A 19651-nucleotide genomic window follows, 5' to 3' on the forward strand; every position below is an offset into this window, starting at 1 on the left:
TCTGATCCAGCTCTTGAGCACGATGGAGAAACTCTGACTGATTTTGTGCTGTGCTTTTATCTGCTCTGCCTTTCAGATGGAGCTGATCTGACTGCTACCCATCCCCTCCAGTAACACGGCCAGGGGCACCATGGCTGCAGGGGTGGCTGCGTGGCTGCCCTTTGCCAGGGCAGCTGCCATAGGATGGATGCCAGTGGCCAACTGTCCCATGCCGTTGGCTCCGACAGAGAAGAACAAGAGGCAGGACGAGCTGATCATTCTCAACGTGAGCGGCAGGCGTTTCCAGACCTGGAGGACTACACTCGAGAGGTACCCGGACACTCTGCTGGGCAGCACGGAGAAGGAGTTCTTCTTCAATGAAGACACCAAGGAGTACTTCTTCGACCGGGACCCCGAGGTCTTCAGGTGCATCTTAAATTTTTATAGAACTGGCAAGCTGCACTATCCCAGGTACGAGTGCATCTCTGCCTACGATGAAGAGCTTGCCTTCTACGGGATCCTCCCTGAAATCATTGGGGACTGCTGCTACGAAGAGTACAAAGACAGAAAGAGGGAAAACGCAGAGCGGCTGATGGACGACAACGACTCAGAAAACAACCAGGAAGGGTCCATGCCATCCCTGAGCTTCCGGCAGACCATGTGGCGAGCCTTCGAGAACCCCCACACCAGCACCTTAGCCTTAGTCTTTTACTACGTCACCGGTTTCTTTATTGCCGTCTCTGTGATCACCAATGTCGTGGAAACTGTCCCTTGCGGCACGGTGCCGGGGAACAAGGAGCTTCCATGTGGGGAGAGATACGCTGTGGCTTTCTTTTGCTTGGACACGGCTTGCGTGATGATTTTCACAGTCGAGTACCTGTTGAGACTCTTCGCGGCCCCAAGTCGCTACAGGTTCATCAGAAGCGTGATGAGCATCATTGACGTGGTGGCCATCATGCCATACTACATTGGTTTGGTGATGACCAACAACGAGGATGTCAGCGGAGCCTTTGTGACTCTAAGGGTTTTTAGGGTTTTCAGGATTTTCAAGTTCTCTCGCCATTCCCAAGGCTTACGAATCTTGGGCTACACTTTGAAGAGCTGTGCCTCTGAGCTTGGCTTTCTCCTCTTTTCCCTCACTATGGCAATTATCATCTTTGCTACTGTGATGTTTTATGCAGAGAAAGGGTCCTCAGCAAGCAAATTCACCAGTATTCCTGCTTCCTTTTGGTACACTATTGTAACCATGACAACACTTGGGTGAGTATTACTTTTTCTTTTACTCCGCAGCCTGCAAGCATGTAGCAGAAGCAAGACTTAGTTGCTCCTAAGCAGTTTTCTGGATGCATGTTGGAAAAGGGAATAGAAGTGTTAAAGACTCGATTGTTCTTTGCCTGATAACTTCTGGAATTCGTGTTTACATGTATGAAACAGAAAAAGCACTTGAACCCACTTGACAAATGCTTGGCACAATGGTAAATGAACGCAGGAGAAGCAATCTGTGGAGCAGTAGGTGCTGATTTGCTCTCATTCTGCAGGAGAGAGAAGTGGAAGGAAGTTGGCAGGTAGTGCTCGGGTTTTTTTCAGACATTCATTTGAGCCGTGGATTTTACACACAATCTCTGATGTATATTTTGACTCTTTTCACAACGTTGGTCACAGTTTCTTTGTTTGGTGTGCCAGGAGTTACAGATGTGCCGAATTCAAATGGTTATTATGGGATGCTGCGCTCCTGAAGTCACTCAGTGTCACTCCAGGACACGTTCCGTGGGATTTTTTCTCACTTGGTTTAGCAAGAAATGGGCTTCTTGTCTGTGTTTAGTGATGAGTTGAAAAAGTAATTGGCTTACGCTGTGTTAGAACTTCAAACACTGCTATGGACAGGTGCAGAGGTAATGGAATAATCAAAGCAAAGGAAACCTAGCCTGGAGGGTGCAGTTTTTTCCCTTCTATTTCATTTCCCCCTTACAGATATTTCTACTGAGATTATAGATTTGAGCTTCTGTCTCCCTGAACAAAAGCCTTTGTCAGAATGGCCGAGCCCTCACCCTGATGGGGTTATGTAAAAAGAAAGTAGGCAATCATCTCTTAATGCCACCCATCAGGACACACAACGTTTGTCATTACTTTGCAAAGAGTTTTCCCACTGAAGAGCTCACAGGGTTTAATGCTCAGATGTAGACAACCCTCACTCTTGTAATATGGTCACCACTTTTTCCTCTAAGCTGCTTGTGATTTTAAACACTTCTCTGTGCCTATTAAGCATGGACAGGCTCACAATGGCTCTTGTAAATTATTGAAATCGTAATTCAGCTGTCAGAAAGGCACAGAATCTGATGACAACTGGCAGTCTGAATTCTTCAGTAAGTGAGAATGGCAATGTTTGTCACAGTCACCAAAAGGCAGTCTCGTTGCCGTTCCATATAACTGCACCCATCCTTCTGTCTGCAGACACGTGTGTGTTCACATGGATGTCCTTTCCATCTTTGTCATAGGAAAGTTGGGGTCGAGGAAACGCTCAGTTTTGCTTGGGAACAAAAGTTGCTGGTAAAAGCCATGCAGAAAGTGCTGCAGAGTGCAGTTAATGCTCTGCTCCCATCGGTGCTTGGTCTTGTTCCCTTTCCCTTCCTCTCTGAACACATAGGTGACAAAACAGAGTGCTCCTGAGGACTTGAAAGTGTCCTCAATCTGTTGCAATCATAGAAATTATGGATGAATGAGTGCTTTAAATGAGTCGACAAGAATTAAAAACACCCAGGAGTTTAAGCATAGCTTTGTAAGCGTTCATTGGAAAGGGACTGATAACATGCTATCAAAGCCTTAAAGCTTACACTTGGCGTGTTACTGATTTGGGGCTTCCTGTTGCTGGATTTTAATTAAAATAGGTGTCTCTGGCAAACATGTGCCAGCTGAGATTGCTGCCTTTAGCACAGACTTGTAAGGCACTCTGAAATCCGGGCAGCTCCTGCAGAGAAATGCCAACACCTGCCTGCCCCACACATGGCTCTGACACATTGCTGTGCAGTGCAAAACCAAACCCTCCCTGCTGGCTTCCCAAACCCTGGGAATCCTAGGCAAATCCCAGGCAGACAGGTTGATGCTATGTGCCATGCAGACCTCCTTGGAGCCCGCCGCCAGCCCCTCACCCAGGGCAGCTCTACAGCATCGAAATCAGCCAGCTGCAGAAACAAGACTTTGGCCCCACGTCATTCCCATCTTCCTGGCATTTTCACACCACAGTCCATCTCTCTCTCTTCAGAAATCACTTAGCAATGTTTGGAAGGATCTCGTTACTAATGAGAGCGCTGGCAATTCCCATCTCACAGCGGTTGCCAGCAGCCGGAGTTCCTAACATACTTCTTATTCCATCTCACTTCGCCTCTCCAAGCAGTTGCCTGTCAGCTGCTGCCATCCCAGCACTGCTCAGAGCATCCCAATATCATCTGCTTTAGCCAGTATTTGAAACAGGAAATATACAGTGCCATAGCTTTTAAGCCAAATATACACACGTGTATAGATTTCTTCTTTTGAACCCTGAGACTTAAACGGATAATGGACATTTCCCTGGCACTGTAATATCTTTGCTTGTGGCAATGTGATTTGCAATGTGGAGGACAACTTTTCCCGTGTTTCCAAGCCTCTTTTATACAAAGGGAAAGTTTACTGACAAAGAAAACCCAGGCTAGCACTAGGAAAGCATTAACAGATGTTCCAGTTGACTAACGTTAATAATTAAAATAACAAATCTAAGCCAGATATTTGCTGGAGTAAATTAAATTTGTTCAGTTGGAAGCAAGGAAGTCGTCGCCATTTGTGAGAGCCGGCCTCCGTGCACAGCCTGGTGCACAACCATGATAAAGGATTTTCCAAAAGGGGTTTTTCCTCTGAGCAAAAGGCACAAAAGCAACAGCAAGAAAATCAGCAGCGCAGGGAGGGAGGTACAGCAGCTTTTCTGAGATGGGAAACAAAGCAAAGGAATTAAATTATACTGACCCTGCATCTCTGAGCCCTCTGCTGTGCTCATCAGCCCCGCTTTAACAGAGGCTGTTTTAATTTAGCACGAGTTAAATTTTGCTCAGGAGGTTTTATAATGAAAGCATTACTCTTAGGTGCATCTCAAATCAATCTGAATCACTGAATCAACTGTTCAAAATTAACTCAAGGCCAGCTATCCTATCCACAGCAGCACTTTCCTCTGGGGGCAGCGGCTGCCCCTCACCCTGCAGCACTCATCCTCTAATCTGCCTGCATTTGTGCCCCCTCTTGCTTTTAACTCACTTCATATGCAATGGCCCTCAGCTTTACACCCACACTGAGACACTTTAATTATCATAAATCGTGTCACTTTGCTACCAGTGCATTGTTTCCATCTACTTTTAACTGGGGTTTGCTTCTGCAGGGGCTGACCCCACATCCCAGTGCCCCAGTGTGACAAACAGGGATGCGGTGCCGGACCCCACCTCTGCAGCCTGCTCTGCTTCTGCCCATGTCATGTTTCCCTTTGCTGTTTATGGCTGTTTTCCTTTCACCTGACAGCAGCAGTATGTTCAGCCTCCCAGGCAGTGTCTGTGAGCACAGTGTGGCTGCAAATCCCCCTTCCCACACCTGTCCCCATGGGGTCTGTTCTGTCCCTTTGGGTTTGGCTGTGCTGGTCACTGTGCTGGGACAGCAGAACCGTATCTGCAGAGTTTGTTCAAGGAGCCACATCAGCTTGGGGAAGTCATACAGCAGATGCAATGGCCTTGCCACGGCTGCAGCCCGCTCTGCAGCAAGGAGGGGAATCCCTGAGTGCTGGGGGGGCTGGGAGCAGTGCACAGATCCTGAGTGCTGGGGGGGCTGGGCTCAGGCTTGGGGGCTGCTCCACTGTCCTGATGTTACCCAGCTGGAGCCCGAAGTCCTGCAAATCATGGGGATGAGAAGTGAGAGAGAGCCGTCAGTAATCAACCATCTTGTTATTTGTTTCGTTGATTTCTTGGGCTTTCTTTTTCACTGGTATTCAATTTTGGGGAAGGAAGGAATGGGATGAGATGTAAACAGGGGAACAGGATGTGAAACTTGCAGCGCTGCCGGCTGAGCAGCACGGCCTGGCTGAGCGCTGAGCAACTGCAGGGCTGCCAGCACTGCGTGATGGGGATCTGTGCAGCACTGCTCCATGCGTGGCCCCGGGGCCCATAGACCGATAGCAACCCTCATTCACCCTCCTTCATGCGACCCGGGTGGAGTTTGCAAAGTCATGGAAGCCATAAATCAGCCCTGCAGCGCTGCCATGCTGGCTGCTCCACAGAGCTCAGCTCATCGTATGGCGTGTGTCACCTCCTCAGTAAGTGGAATCAGAAATATTGCTCCAATAGAAATGCTGCTTTGCATATCTGCCATCGTCAGGGGGAAGATGGATGAGCTGTGGGACATGTCCTTTGTAAAGCGAGTTGCCAGCACATCATCACTCTCCCCATTTCCTACGGGCAACAATTCTTCTGCCCCCAGGCCAGGGAGCAGCTTGAATTTAATATACAGAAAGCCCAATAAGACAATGAATTGATGGAGCTACACTAAGAAGTCATTTGCTTGAGCTTTCATTCTCCTGACTCCAGGTTCACCTTATATGAAGTGTGTATCAATTTTCTTCCCCTAATGGATTTACAGACGCTGCACGGAACATCTCTGTATCAGAATCAGAGACAGAACCTTTTCCTTCTCTGCCTTGATGCAAATCTCAAGCAAGCATCTCATTTTTGAGCTATTTGCATTCAGCAGAAGTATTAAAATGCCCTTATTCATTCTTGTCGCAAGTGGAATTCATTGGATTTTCACTCAAAAAAAAAAAAAACCAACCCTGAAAAATGGGAATGTCTCTGTCCTTGGGCTTTTCGTGGCTCTGGTTACTTGTCATGATTGCACACACATGCAAACACCCCATTTCTAATGGGCAAGGGCAAATAACTTTCCATCAAGGCAAACTCGCGCGAGAAGGACATTATTTTGAATGATGCTGAGTAACGGTGCTGCCTGAAACCACAACATGACTACTGTGCTTACCAATGGGAACCTTGGCAGAGATGCATCTATAGCAACTGAGCTGAGGAAGCTTTCGCAGCTCCTCATTCCTGCTTCCCTCCCCAGCCGGCAGCACAGCGAGTGCCTGAGAGACGCAGGCTGCGGAGAGCATTGTATTTTCGCTGGAGATGAAGGGAAGTGATTGGCTTGCTGATTCGGATCTGAGTTATTTTTAGTCTCATAAAATGATAATTTCATAACAGCGCTGACCCAGTAAAAGTAATTAGTTTACAGCAATCAGCTGAAAATAGGGGACAGAGTAGCCACCGTCAGTATGAAGGCGGTGAAAGGGGAAGGGAAGTTAAAGGCCTGCAACAAATTAGCCAAAACGAATTACATCTCTTAGCTGATTACATCCACGCAGTCAAAATCTGCTCTCGGCGTGCATTGCTGCACGGGCACAGAGAGCTGCAGGACCATCAGAGAGGTGCGGAATTTGGTGCTGCACTGCTGCGATGCTGGGCTCTGCATCCCTGCCACTGTGCCCATCTGCATGAAGGTACCCAGGGACAGAGATGCTGTGCTGCTACCGGAGGACAGAGCAGGTTTGGATGTGCTTAATGCAGCATAAGCTCCAGGAGCAGAGGGCTCAGCCTGGCAGCTGCTCTGTGCCTTACACCGAGGGTTGCTCTGTGCCAATCCTGTCCCAGCTTTGCTGGCTGCCCCGGGCAGGGCTCAGCCCCATGGCTTTCCCAGACAGCCACTGTCAGTTCCACCATTTACCAGCACTACGTTAGAGCACATTCAAGGGCTGTAATTCACCTCTTCAGGTTACAAGTAAGGGTGGAAGAGTTATTTTAAAATCAATATCTAGCAGAATGCCATTGTTCCAACATTAAAACCTGCTGGGAAATTACTCGGAGGTATGTGGCAAGTCAAATTGCTGCTTGCCAGAGGAGGAAACAATTCATTACCTCTTTAAAAGGTGCAGATCTTTCCTGGCTTTTCGTTTTAGTTTGCAGCCTGAGGAATGATGCTGCAACATCTGGCCCTTTCCTTCTCTCACTCGTTAGTGACTTCTATCTCTTCTCCTGGCTTTACACTGGGGATGTCCGTGTGGGCTGTGGGGTTTGGGTCTGGCTGTGGGGTTTGGGTCTGGGCTGCACGCTGCTGCTCAGTGCTGTATGTGGGGTCCGTTCCCCTACAAACACATCTGAAAGCACGGTGCTGAGGTGGGCAGCGATGCAGAGCTGCTCTGTGCCACGAGACTTGGGGAGAGGAACCGAGCGCAGCGCCCGGGGCAGCCTGCTGCTTTCATCTCGGCCTGCCATCTGCAACAGAATTAAAACACACATCAGCCCGAGCGTTTTGCCTTCAGGACTTTGCGAAATTTGGCTGCTGTGAAGCCCTTGAGAAGGATTGTTTGCTTCCGCAGAGAGCAGCCCTGCAGAATGGGGCCACGCGCCCCTGAAAGCTGAGCTCAAACAGAGCTGAGCTCAGAGTGCAGTGGTGCCAGGAGACCCCCCCAGTAACAAAGACGAGACCCCAGCAGCCAGCCCAGTCCTGCACTGCCCAAGATGCTGCCTTGCAGCAGTGGAAGCTGTCAGGTTGGCTTTTGGCAGCTGCTGTTGGCCCGACAGCACGTCCTCAGCGCGCTGAAATACCCTCAGCTTTTTTGTGCAGATAATTATTTTTCATGATCTTATTGCTTTATTCCTTCTGTGCATGTGACTCCCTCTAAGAGACACAAATTGCTGCTGTTCCTCTTTTGCCTGTGGATACGGGGTTTCGCATCAGATGTGAAAACAGCAGATGATAAATTCCCATTTGCTTTCAGCCTTTAAGGTTTAAATGCACAGCTTTGAGATAACAAGGTTTCCCCCCACAGCCTGACAGCCCCTTTATTTCTTCTCCGTACAAAGGAAAACACTTTTACTATTACTTTATCCTTCTTGTTTTTCCACCCTGTTGCCACAGTTCTCACTTCCACGTCAGTACGCTCTTCTGGTGCGTAATTTGTGCACAACATGTCATCAACAGGACACACTTTTTCTCTGTTTTTGTAGGAGCAGCAGCACAAAGGACTCATCCTCCTTAAATATTAATTAGTCACCACGGTGAGGACAAAAATAACGCATTATTTTTCAATTGGAAAGGATATCACTATTCTCGTAGCCTAATGCTTGGCAGAAGAGAGCTCTCTTTGAAGGGAGAGCTGCAAGGAAAGAGCTGCTCTGAGCTGCCTTCTCCTGGAGCCCGTCTCCATCAGTGCCTCTGCTTGGATCAGCAGTGCACTCCGAAAGCAAACTCTCCATCATCCCATCCCGCTGCCTGGCTCATAGCACAGCTCCAGAGCTGCCCTGCAGCATTCCTTCTGGAGAAACACGGCTGGAAGGCAGCTGAGAGAACATGCCTGATGTGTTCTTACTGCCCACGGGCGTTCAGTCCATGCACTGGACCAGGACTGGCCCAAACTGAACACCCCAGGTATGCGCAGGGCACTGCGTCCTTCACTCCGCAGCTCAGCTCCCTCTGAGCCACACAGCTGCTGGGGCACAAACAAACTTTTATCCTTTCCCTGTGCTCAGAATTCATTCTCATTGTAACCTTATTTTATCGTCTTTTGAGGCTTCAGTATTGGCTTGACCTGTTGTCATCAGTATTAAAGAAGAACTCCAACTGCTTTTTTCTGCTTCTTCAGATGGAAGGCAGAAGGAGGCCGTTGTCCATCCAACAAACTCTGACACCGTGAGAGCCTTTTTCCAATAATTGGTGTCTGATTGAGTAGAAACAGGGCTAAAACGTAGCACTCTGAGCATGAACCAATGGAGCACAGTTGCCAACACACCTCCTTCACTGCCACACGTCTCAGCTGTGCCGTTGTTCAGGAAGATGTAGCAGCCCATCTCCCACCCCGTGAGAGATCCCCCTTTTCAGACCTGCTCTCTGATCTCTGCATAATGAACCACAATACGAAAGCCCTTTCTTCTGCTGCCTGTGTGTCTCTAAAGCTCCCTGCACGGCCACACCATTGCGTGCAGATGGGCAATCAAGGGCTCACAGGAGGCAATCACAACTTCTACTCGTGCCTCTTTTCCTTCTCCTGCCTACTTGCATCTGCCCCACCGTCTGTTCCTCCATCCAGGGAGCATCCATCATGGAACAGGATGAGTCCTGCTGAGTCAGACGCTCGGCTTCAGTTCTTGAAATGAGCTGGCATGATATTCTCTCCTTGGCACGTTGTGCACAGAGACTTCAGCCCTTGTAGATATTTTCCTGCTGCAGAGGAATAGCAGGCCAGATTAAATAATAGAAACAGTCATTCAGCAAGGCAGTTGTTGAATGAAAATATGCAAAACAGATCAAATTAGGTAAAAGTCACTTCTCTTGCTAAGGGTCAAACGAGCAGTAAGCTGGGCTGAGGGAGACAAGATTTGGGCTGCAGAGGGCTGAGCGGGATGAATTCCCCTACTAATGAGCTTAGTGAATAAGCTCATTACCTAATGAGCTCTATTGAACAAGCTTGATTTCTAGTCTAGGGAAAGCCTTCTGAACAGATAAAATGTAGGTAAACAGCAACCTCCTATTACAGACAGAAAACATATCTGTAGCTCCAGAGCAAAGCTGCTGTCACGTCAGGTTCTTCCTGGAGGTGTGGACAAAGTTGCAGTGCTTTGTTTCTTGCTTCTTGGTGGGTAGAAAATAACCATTTAAATTGATGGATCGGAAAAGCAACAAATGGTAGCTGCTGTTTTCCAGGTTTGATCGTTCTTTACAAATTCAGTGCACAAGGATGTGCACTAACACGGCTAGTTCTAACACAAGTGTCCCAACACCCTTGCTTTGGTGCAGCCCTTGGGGTATTGTAGACATTAATAACTGCCAGGCTGGGTAGCCAACAGAGCTCCTCTCCAACCACAGCCATTCTGCACTTCTATGAACAAATACTCCTGGAATGGATCTTTCTCATCAGATCAGACAGAAAGGAGAGGTCTGGACAAATGGCACAAAGGAAACCCGACTGCCCACGCAGTCCTGTGACAGATCTTGTGGGCAATTCACTGCCCAGAGAAGTGGGAGTCCAAATACCCGCTGTGTGAGCAGCAGTCCATCACATACCCACACACAGCTTTCCATAACGTTCAATTCTGCCAGACTGGAAAAGAAGGGAGAAAAATGAGATTTCAGTAAAGGAGGCTACATCTACAGATGTTGAAAGAAAAAGCTTTAAATCTTAATGTTGTCTTCTATATAGTAACACTCATATTTATTTTTACTGGTTTTTTTCTTGGCCAGCAGAAGGCTTTCAGCAGATACGAAGGGCTGTTAGAACAGTTCTGCTCCCATAGCTGTGCTGCACTCACACTCTGCCACTGCCCATCCTATGTGTGTGCAACTCTGAGCAGAGCTGGGGTGCATCTGAAGGGGGGAAAAGGGGAGAATATCCAAACTCTGCACTAAGAACCAATCGCTGCTTTGGTGGGAGATGAAGGATTCTGAGGGAGGGAACAGGTGTTCGCCCTTAAATATATTTAAACCTATGCATGCATGCCCTCAAGTGCACATCACAGGGTAAATAAACATGCTCACAGCTCACTTGTACGTGTCAGTATATATTTGCGTGATTGCAGCATGAAAGTCTGGCACCAAATGTACTGTGAACTGAAAATGAATTTCAGCAGCTTTTATGATTCATTTTTTGTCAGAAACAAACGAGGCGTCTGCAGCCTCCTCGTTAGCTGTGTCCAGCACAGATCCTCCCTTGCTGCTGCACAGACAGCCCGTGGCCACACGCTGCCTTCTGGGGCCTCTTTATTGACAGCTTTCCTCCTGCAATCTCATCTGTGTCAATAATTCTTTAATGGCTCTGCCCACTCTGATCTCAGCGCTCCTCGATGTGCCTCCATTGCAGGGTCCCAGCGAGGAAAAAGGAGCGGGGTGGAATGGGAAAGGAGGGTTTGAGTGGGGGAGGCTGAGATGTGCAGTGCTGCTATGGGACAGCTGTCGCAGCAAGGGGGGCTCTGGGTCCTGAGCTGCTCCTCACCCACCTTCACCTGTGGGCATCCTGTGAGGAGCAGAGATTTCAGCTCCAGGCACTGGAAGCACTGTGGCTAAGTTGGATAGGATTTGTTTGTAGCCATTAATAACTGCTTCCCTGGCAATATCAAAACAGTGTGGGCAGACAGCACTTCTACCTAGAGCACTTGTCTGCACAATAAATCAAATCCGCCCGCTGCATCATCACAGTCAGAGAAAGGGCATTTGTCTGAACACGTGTGTGCAGTGCTTTACCTGCAGCAGGAAATGTTTGCAGTGAAAAACGTCGGTGCCCAAAGCTCTGTGAGACTGGGATGTGGGGGACTGTGCAGGAGATGCATGGCAGTAGGGTGGCCCTGCAGGAAGCCCATCCACAAACAGCTCCAAGGCTCGCTCCCGACGCACGATGGGGTCTAAATAAAATATCAAAGAGCTTCATCTCTTCTTACAGATGAAAGGAGAAAACGGGGGGAAAACTTTTTTTTTTTTTAAATCTCACAGAGTTATGGATGGTAGAATAAAAGATGCTCTGCAGGTCTGTGTTTTCCTGCTCCTTAAGGGAAGACAAAACATGAGTTAGCAAAATGTGCTGCCTTCTCAGAAGCAAAGTTAGGATTTAATGATGAAATACCATAAATAAGGAATGGACAGCCTCCTCTTACCGTGGTGCAGGTAAAGAAACAGCAAAGCACCTTCCTGCTGCAGAAGGAAAACTCGGTTGTGCCTCAGGCAGTTGGGAATTCTACCCAGAAGTGCACTGAGGTGGAATGAATAGACTCAATGCCAAACACTGCCCAACTGTATGCAAAATGTTCCATGGTAGCAAAGCAGTCCCCTTCCACTGCAGCGTAATGTAAGGATTTGGGTTTTACTATATGCTCCTTGTCAAAGTGTTCGTGGGTTTCTTGTTCTAATAGGGTTTTTAGCAAAGCCTGGCCTACAAAATATAGCCTAGATACTCAGCGTAACAAAATGCAACCACAGGGGTCAGTTTGCCATCTAAGGTGCAACGCAGCCTCTAGGTCTGTTTTTCCACTCATCTTCTAAACGCAGTTTTCCACCCTGTTCTGTTAAGCCCAGGCACAATCGATGAAACTAAAACAGCATAACACTATGTATTGTGGCAAACAACTGACGTCCCTCACAGGAGGAGATAAACCAACAAAAAGCCCAACCAACTCTTCCGCTAATGGAAGGGCTTTCCCTGCGTGATGCCGTGCTGTGCTGCTCCCAGAGCCAGAAGCAATGACAGAAACACAACAAATCATCTCCTTCGGCAGTGGAGGAGTGGACGGGGTCCAGCCTTGGAATTTAACAGCAATCACTCTGCCTAATCATCAGCACTGTGTATTTTTTCCTTGGATGGATCTGTCACTGGTTCATAAAAAACCACAAGACGACTGTCACTGTTAAGCAATTACATGCAGGACGTGTAATGGAATAGCTGGAGACAATGCCACGAGCACTTCTACAGCACAGGGGTGAATTTCATGCCCTTTCTATGGAAACATGCCGAGGAGAAGAAATCAAGTGAGCTGAAGTTGCAGCCCAGAGCCCAGTGCATACAGTGGGCTCTAAGGACATTTAAGATCTGCAGTTGAAGTCCCGTGAAAATCAGGTTGAGCAGGGATGAAAAGATTCGTGAGGATTCTGCATGTGAAAAGCAATCACACCACTATATAAATCTGTGATAGAAGATAACCATAAAATAAAAGACTGAAGGCCTGACTCACTGAGAAGTTACCCAGCAATAGCTGGGTTCAGTTTTTACCAGTGCAGAATTATTTTAAAACATTACCACTTGTATATGGCAGAGAATAACATTCCTCTTGCAAAAGATGCAGCTGTGAGTGGTAGAAAACAAAACCCCTCACACAAAGCCCTGAGAAGGGACGTAGCAGAACCCAGCCTGACCTCTCCCAGCAAAGCTCATCACTTCCCTTAGTAGGTGCTCAAAGCTTTGTGTGATTGAGGAGGAGTTCTGTGCGTGCTGTCAGACAGACCTGTGTCTGATGGGCTGCACTGGAAGATGGGCACAAAGAAGATCCCATAGGCACAGCCTGTGCCTCAGCTGTGACTCAGGCTGCAGAGACTGATGCTCTCCCAGCTCGCTATTGACACATGGGATGAGTAAAAGAGATTTCCTTTGGCATCTCATTCACTTTTCAATCCATCTTCTCTAGTACCTTTCTCCTCTCCAGCCTGTGCATGGAAAGGTCAATCTGTTTAATTACAGCCGTTAGGCGCCCCTGTGCCATTTGCAGAACTGCTCAGCACACGTAGGGAAATGGAGCTGGGGTGCACACTGCTGCCTTCTGCACCAAATGCAACAGCAGGGGCCTGCTGCAGCACACAGACCTCCCATGGGCTAATAACAAAGAAAAGAGGCAGCTGAACTGAACTGAGTTTTCACAGCGTATCTGCAGCTTCGTTAAGGCAGTCAGAACACACTACAAACGTTAATTGCAGCGCTGCCCTCCTATGCAAACACTGGCATCTCCATTTGACAGATGTAGAATCCAAGTGAGCGGACCACTGAACATCCATACAAATCACAAAACACAGTTCCCTGCTCTTGTGGCAGCAATGGGACACCAAGGAGTCCTGCCACTTGTTAGCATCACTCCAGCACCTTCTCACTGGTCTTCCTTGCCATCACCACTGACAAAAGCTCTTCTGGCAATATCACATGGCTTGGGTTGGAAGGGAGCACAAAGCCCACAGCCCCATCCCTGCCATAGGTTGGCTGCCCCCCAGCTCAGGCTGCCCAGGGCCTTGTGCACCTCCAAGGAGGGGCAGATAAGGGTACCTGGGATACTCAGCATTACTCTCCACATCCCAATTCTGCTCAGTGCTCCCACTTTCAAGACCCTTTGAAAAGCAGAGGCACAAATCTATGGTCAGTTGAAACCAGCGTGCTGTTTCTGTCTCTTTTAGAGAAACACAGAATTGCACAGGGGTCAAGAAAAACAAAAGGCAAGCTACAGGTGCTTCGTTCTCTGCAAAACAAGAACAGTGTTCCAGGAATTCATACCACACTTTGAAAGACAGGGCACTTGAAAATCTTTAATCGCATCCTAACCTTTCATTAATTGGGCTTTTTGCACTGGGCAGCATCACAAGAGTCAATCTGCTCCCTCTGTGCAGAATGCAGGTGGGCTGCAGCCAGGGGTGTGCTGGGCAGTGTGACTGATGGAGCCTGCACAGCTCCTGATGGCCCAGCAGCTCTTTCCCACTGCAGAGCAGGAAATATCTGAGAAGCATTCCCTACACATCACAGATCTCAGCAGTAGCCCTTCAGAGAGGCATGCAACAGCTCCTGAAAGTGATGGCTTTCAACAGCTCCGAAAAGTCACATTTTAAATTTATTTCCATAATAATGAGCCTAGCTAGCAATTTTGTCAGCAAGATTTATTTGCATACCTCACATCTCTGTTTTCATGCCATTTCTGCGCTTCCCAGGGCCATCAGACCCTGCTCTCCAAGCACTCGCTCTGAAGAGCAGGGAGCACTCAGCAAACCCAGCTCCAGTGAGTGCCCTGTGCACCCGGGTGGGTTTCAGCCCCAGCATTATGGCTGAGGTTCCCCAGCCCCCAGCAGAGCCCATCTCCTGGGCAGCTGCCCCCACCAACTGAGTGTTGCTCCTGGGGGCTGCAGTGGGGCTGAGCCACCTCCCAGCAGGGACTTCTCATCCCCCGGGTGTTAGGGGGCCATTTGTTCTCATTCTTGTTGACGTTTCATTTCACACGCTATTAAATGAACCTCTTCAGAAGGATGAGACAGAAATTTGCTTTGGAAGGGAGAAATGTAATGTGTGCTTTAGTACCAAACAAGCTGATGGTTTATTTTTCTGATCACAGTTACTGTGTGCAGTGCAGAGCACCCACTCAACTTCTCTTGTGCACCAAAGTGTCTCTGGCAGCAAAGTCAGTGGCACACACCGCGTTTCGGTGCTTCTGGTGTTCCACTGCCATCCTTAAGGCAATGATGGTATTTCTCAGTACACTGTTTTTCCATCTGTTCGTAAGGTAAGGCTGAAATGCTTTCTGTAGATAGCCAGTTTGGTATCCACAACCATACAATGTGGGATAATGGAAGGACAAGTGTAAGGGAATTTCACTGAATCATTTTTTATTTGAGCAATTTAGCAATGACATACTGTATCAATCACTTCTGTGCCGGGTCTGTGGAGTAAGCAGATCTCCTGACACACTTTATACCTTTCTTTGAACAATATAAAGCGACCTCAGGGAAGGGAACAAGTAGCTGGAGGCGGCTGTGAATCTCTTTTACTGCTGAAAAGGAGCAAGCAGACAAAGAGGCGAGCTTCCCAGGCAGTGCGGGACAGACAGACCATTGGGACAGACAGAGCTTTGGGTCAGATGGATGCATTTGGACAGATGGACACAGTGGGATAGGACAGTGGGACGGTGGCTCTGAGCTCACTGTTAGGGCCGTGTCTGCCTGCTGGGATCACAGCTCCCAGTGGTGGTGGGATTCCACTACCCAAAAATGCACTGACTGATGTGGGCAGATGGGGAAACACAGAGCTTCCTCCTGCCTTCCATGGGCCCGAGCTCCCACCGCGGTACGGCGAGCTGCTGGGCTGATTAAACCTCAGCAGAGTTATTAATACTGAGAATACTTCATGGTAGCATGCTGAGAAATAGGCTTTCTTACTTGTTTAAAGAAAACAGGCCCCTTCCCCTTTCTAAATCCGCTCTCATATGGGAACCGTAATACTGAGAAATGCTGAGCAGGGGTCATTTGTATATGGCTAATTAACAATTTTATGAATACTATAAAAATACATCTCATGGGGATAAATGAGGGCCATTATTTGCAGAAACGACACAAGTTCACAACGGCAATACATCAAAGCCCATTGCTTTCCCCCATCCCATTTATCAGGAGCTCGGTGGGACGCTGGGAGGCAGAGACTCCAAAACAGGGCAGGATTCTGAGGACGATGTGAGCTTCGACTTCCTCCATTTTTAAACTTGGATTATGTCATGTCATATTCTTAAAGATATCCCCCAGGGCCAGCCACTTTCGCAGTGAATAATATCCAATCACCCATTTCTTCCCATGTCATATACCACCGCCTGCTAAATTTGTCGAGCTAATTAGCTCTTTCCCCCAACACTCAGTATGATTAAATCTGTATTAAAAGTTTCTGTGCAGTGCAGGAGCAGACACACCTGAGCGTTCCCTAAATTTAGCAGAGGGCAATATTTAATGGGTTATTTTTAATGGATGCTGGAATTGCTGCGTAAATGAATTCTGATCTGAATTTCCTCAGCCTCCTTATTTTTTTCCTCCTAAAAAAGCTGCCTTCAATTGTATATCAAGCAGATCAGAAAGAATAATGGAGAAGCCTACCTGCTGCCATCCATCAAGTATCTTTCAGAGCTAAATAACAATGAGCCCTTTATGCAAAAAAAGAGGGAAGAAACTGGGTTTCTTGATCCTTCAGCTCCATCATTTTCTAAGATGTGTCAGATGAGACACAGATGGACTTGTCTCATAGCTTCCATGTGGTTTAAGCTGGGCGAGGTGAGCACTGGGATGCTATGGGATGCTCAGTGCTGCAAGAGGGGAGCAGGAACCGGAGTGCAGTGCAGGATGGATGTCTGGACTTTTCCAAGCCCCTCCACGTCATTGGTTAGCAGGAAGCCATGTCTCATTGCTGGGGCACGCGGATGCATCCAGAAAGACCCACAAAGGTCTCTGTGTGCCTCCAGCTGGAAGCCTTTGTGCCGCAGGGGGCGGAATTCACAGTGCTGTCGTGAAGGTTGGATGCAGGATTTCGGCCCGTTGCTCTGCACGGCTGCCTCTTCCATTTGGGTCCACAGGCTGAGAGATAACAGTTCATCTCCATAATTACAAAGACATCCTCAGCAGGAGACAATAAGGTTGTTTCTTACAGAGGATTTGAATTACTTCAATTATCTCATCTGCAGCCTCCCATTCAGGGGAAGCATGAGGGTTGGGAATACTTCAGAGCAATCAATTGTGCTGGATTGGTTATATTCAACACAACCAGCTAGGAGATTTTTGTTTGTTTGTTTCCTTTAGGCAATACAAGCTCAGAGAATTGTAACATTTCTGTGCCCACTTTGGGGCTGTCTCTCGAACACAACAAAGGCAAGAGCCGGAGAAGATGGAACTCACATTCTGAGAGTGCTGCAGCAGCTTCTTGCTGAAATAACAGCCCAGCCACACGCTTGGGCCCCAAAAGCACTCTGTGAGCAAAGCCCAGCTGAGCTGAAGGGTGACCTCCGGCACTAATGAAGTTCCCGTGGCTCTAATTGAAATGCACTGCTTTGTTTTCTCTCTTCTAGTCCATAAGAGAAACAATGGGCTGGTGGGATACAAAGAACTTGCTTTGTGCATTGTGCTTTCTCAAAGATGCTTTACAGCATTAGATAGGGAATACAAAAGCGAAGCTGCTGATGTGTTTATTGCTGTATAAATATGTTTTCCTCCAGTGTCACTTCTGGCATGAAAGAAAAGAAAGGCTTCCTCGTAAACATTTCAGAATGGCCAGAGGATGGAAAGCAGATCCTCATTAAAAGATTTGTAATCCTGTCTCTAGAAGGCATCCAGAAAAATGGATATGCCTCAAAAACCCACAGCATGTTAATGTTTTTTACATAATCCACTCCCATTTGGCCAGGCATCCAGCTTGCAGTGCAGCTGAAGCACACACACGCGTTCAGAATGCTCTTACACTGAGCAGAAGCTCTTTGCTGTGCTATGCGCTGACTTGAGGCCACAGCTCTGAACTCAGTGCCGTGTCTGGGAGCTGGGAGCAACGTGAAGAACTCCACAGATCTCTGAATGTCTCAGCAGCTCCCGGGTTATTACATTTCCTAAAAGTTCCCCCTAAGAAAAGAGGATTTCCTTCTTCATTCTCACCTCTGATCAAAACCCTACCACCCCGTGAGGCCGTAGTGATAAACCAAAATCAGATCACGCTTTCAGGCGTGTTTCTTCATTGGCCTTAAAATCTCTTTTTGGGAGATGGGAAAATCGTTCTTTTTTGAGTGACACGGGTATTTCTGAAAGCTGCAGTCGCTTTGCCCATGGAACCGCCGTGCCAACTCAGCTCCCCATCCTGAATCAACAGCATTTTGCACGTATTTCATTCCGGCAGGCGTTGGGACCCACCTGCCTTCATCCCCAAGCTGCTGCCAGGCGCGCTGTGCTGGCTGTGCTCTGCTGCACTCTGCTCTGCAGCTCAGCCCTTCCCTGGCTCGCTGCCTCCAGGAGCTGGATGGAGCGCACTGCTGGCACTAACAGTGCACTCTCCAAGGGAAGCAAAGTGGTCACGGTAGAGCTGGCTGCTGCAGCACAGAATGGAAGATGGGAAGGTGCTTGCATTATCAGTGAAGTATAAGATGTTGTGCAATAGGACCGTGCTTTGCAGAGTTTCTGCTGGGGCATGAACTATGTTGTCTCAGGGCAATCTTGCAGCCCGTTGCTATGTCTGCTTTGTGAAGGAAAAGAAGATCCAACCATGAAACCAAAAACCCCATAACTTTTTTCTCCACCTGAAACCCGTCGCCTGAAAGTTTCAATTTAGTAATTAAAAGTCCCACTCTTAAAATCTAGTCATGAAACACAAAATAAGCCCTCAGCACGATCCACCTTACATAACTTCCTCCACATTTAAAAATAACCTGTGCACCCTTCCTGTCGCTCAGTGCACAACGCAGCAGCTACAGAGCAGCACCTGCACCTCCCTCCAGACCCCATCTCCTTGCTCCCACTGCTCTCCCTTGGCAGGAGCCCCAGGCTATTGCAGTGAGCTCAGCAGGGAAAGGATTGAGGTGGTCCTCCCAGTTCTGGACTTGGCAGGGCCCAGAGTCCATCCGAGCAATGGATCTGCATGTAGGGTTCTTCCACATTGCAAGGAGCTGTGTGTGTTAGCAGCCAGAAGCAGCATCGCTCCGCATTGTAACTTGGCTCCTGGCTGACTGCATTACCAGAGAATCCTAAGTCTTATGTTATTCTGGTCCAGTAAATATTAAAGTCAGGGAAGAAACTCACGACGAGTCCCAGGAGTACGAACACAAAACAGAGCTCTGGTTTTATTCATGCTGAAATCAAACAGTGCATTAAAAGCACTTCATAAGATCTCCCTGGCGCTGCTCTGTACCGAGCCCTGCACTGTTCACACAGGGACAGGTCTGAGTGCTCCTCTGTTCCAGATAAGACTCCTGAGAATCACTCAGAAACAACAACAAAAAAGTAGTATGGAAATCAGTAGGAATTGCAGAGTGGAAAGGAATGACCACATGAGAATGATAAATGTACTGAAAAATAAGGAGAGCAAGGATATACATCAACACAGATACATAAATCACACAGATGCACAATTAATTCGTTACGCCAGCTACGCCTGTGGAGCTCAAGCAATGCTAAAATATGATGAAGAAACCCTAGGCAGATCTCTTTGTCCCTGTCTGGAGTAAATGATTACAGCTGTATTGCCCAAGTTCACATTTCCTTAGGAAATGTCACAGAATCACAGAATCACAGAACTGCAGGGGTTGGAAGGGACCTCCAGAGCTCATCGAGTCCAACCCCCTGCCAAAGCAGTTCCCTACAGCAGGTCGCACAGGCAGGTCTTGAA

At 48.0% G+C, this 19651-nt stretch overlaps 1 protein-coding gene and 1 long non-coding RNA gene across 3 annotated transcripts in view; both read left to right on the forward strand.

Annotated features, from left to right (window-relative positions):
* LOC128088029 (uncharacterized) overlaps positions 1-19651 on the forward strand; it is a 140606-nt gene that overhangs the window by 30674 nt on the left and 90281 nt on the right. The window lies entirely within an intron of this gene.
* KCND3 (potassium voltage-gated channel subfamily D member 3) overlaps positions 1-19651 on the forward strand; it is a 93571-nt gene that overhangs the window by 4803 nt on the left and 69117 nt on the right. For both annotated transcript variants that reach the window (XM_052698096.1, XM_052698095.1), the window contains exon 2: positions 77-1239. In XM_052698096.1, the coding sequence (XP_052554056.1) occupies positions 131-1239 (1109 nt within the window). In that variant the 5' untranslated portion in view covers positions 77-130. The remainder of the gene's footprint in view (positions 1-76; positions 1240-19651) is intronic.

The sequence above is a fragment of the Tympanuchus pallidicinctus genome, unplaced genomic scaffold, assembly GCF_026119805.1.
Source record: "Tympanuchus pallidicinctus isolate F22 unplaced genomic scaffold, pur_lepc_1.0 scaffold32, whole genome shotgun sequence".
Taxonomy (NCBI): Eukaryota; Metazoa; Chordata; class Aves; order Galliformes; family Phasianidae; genus Tympanuchus; species Tympanuchus pallidicinctus.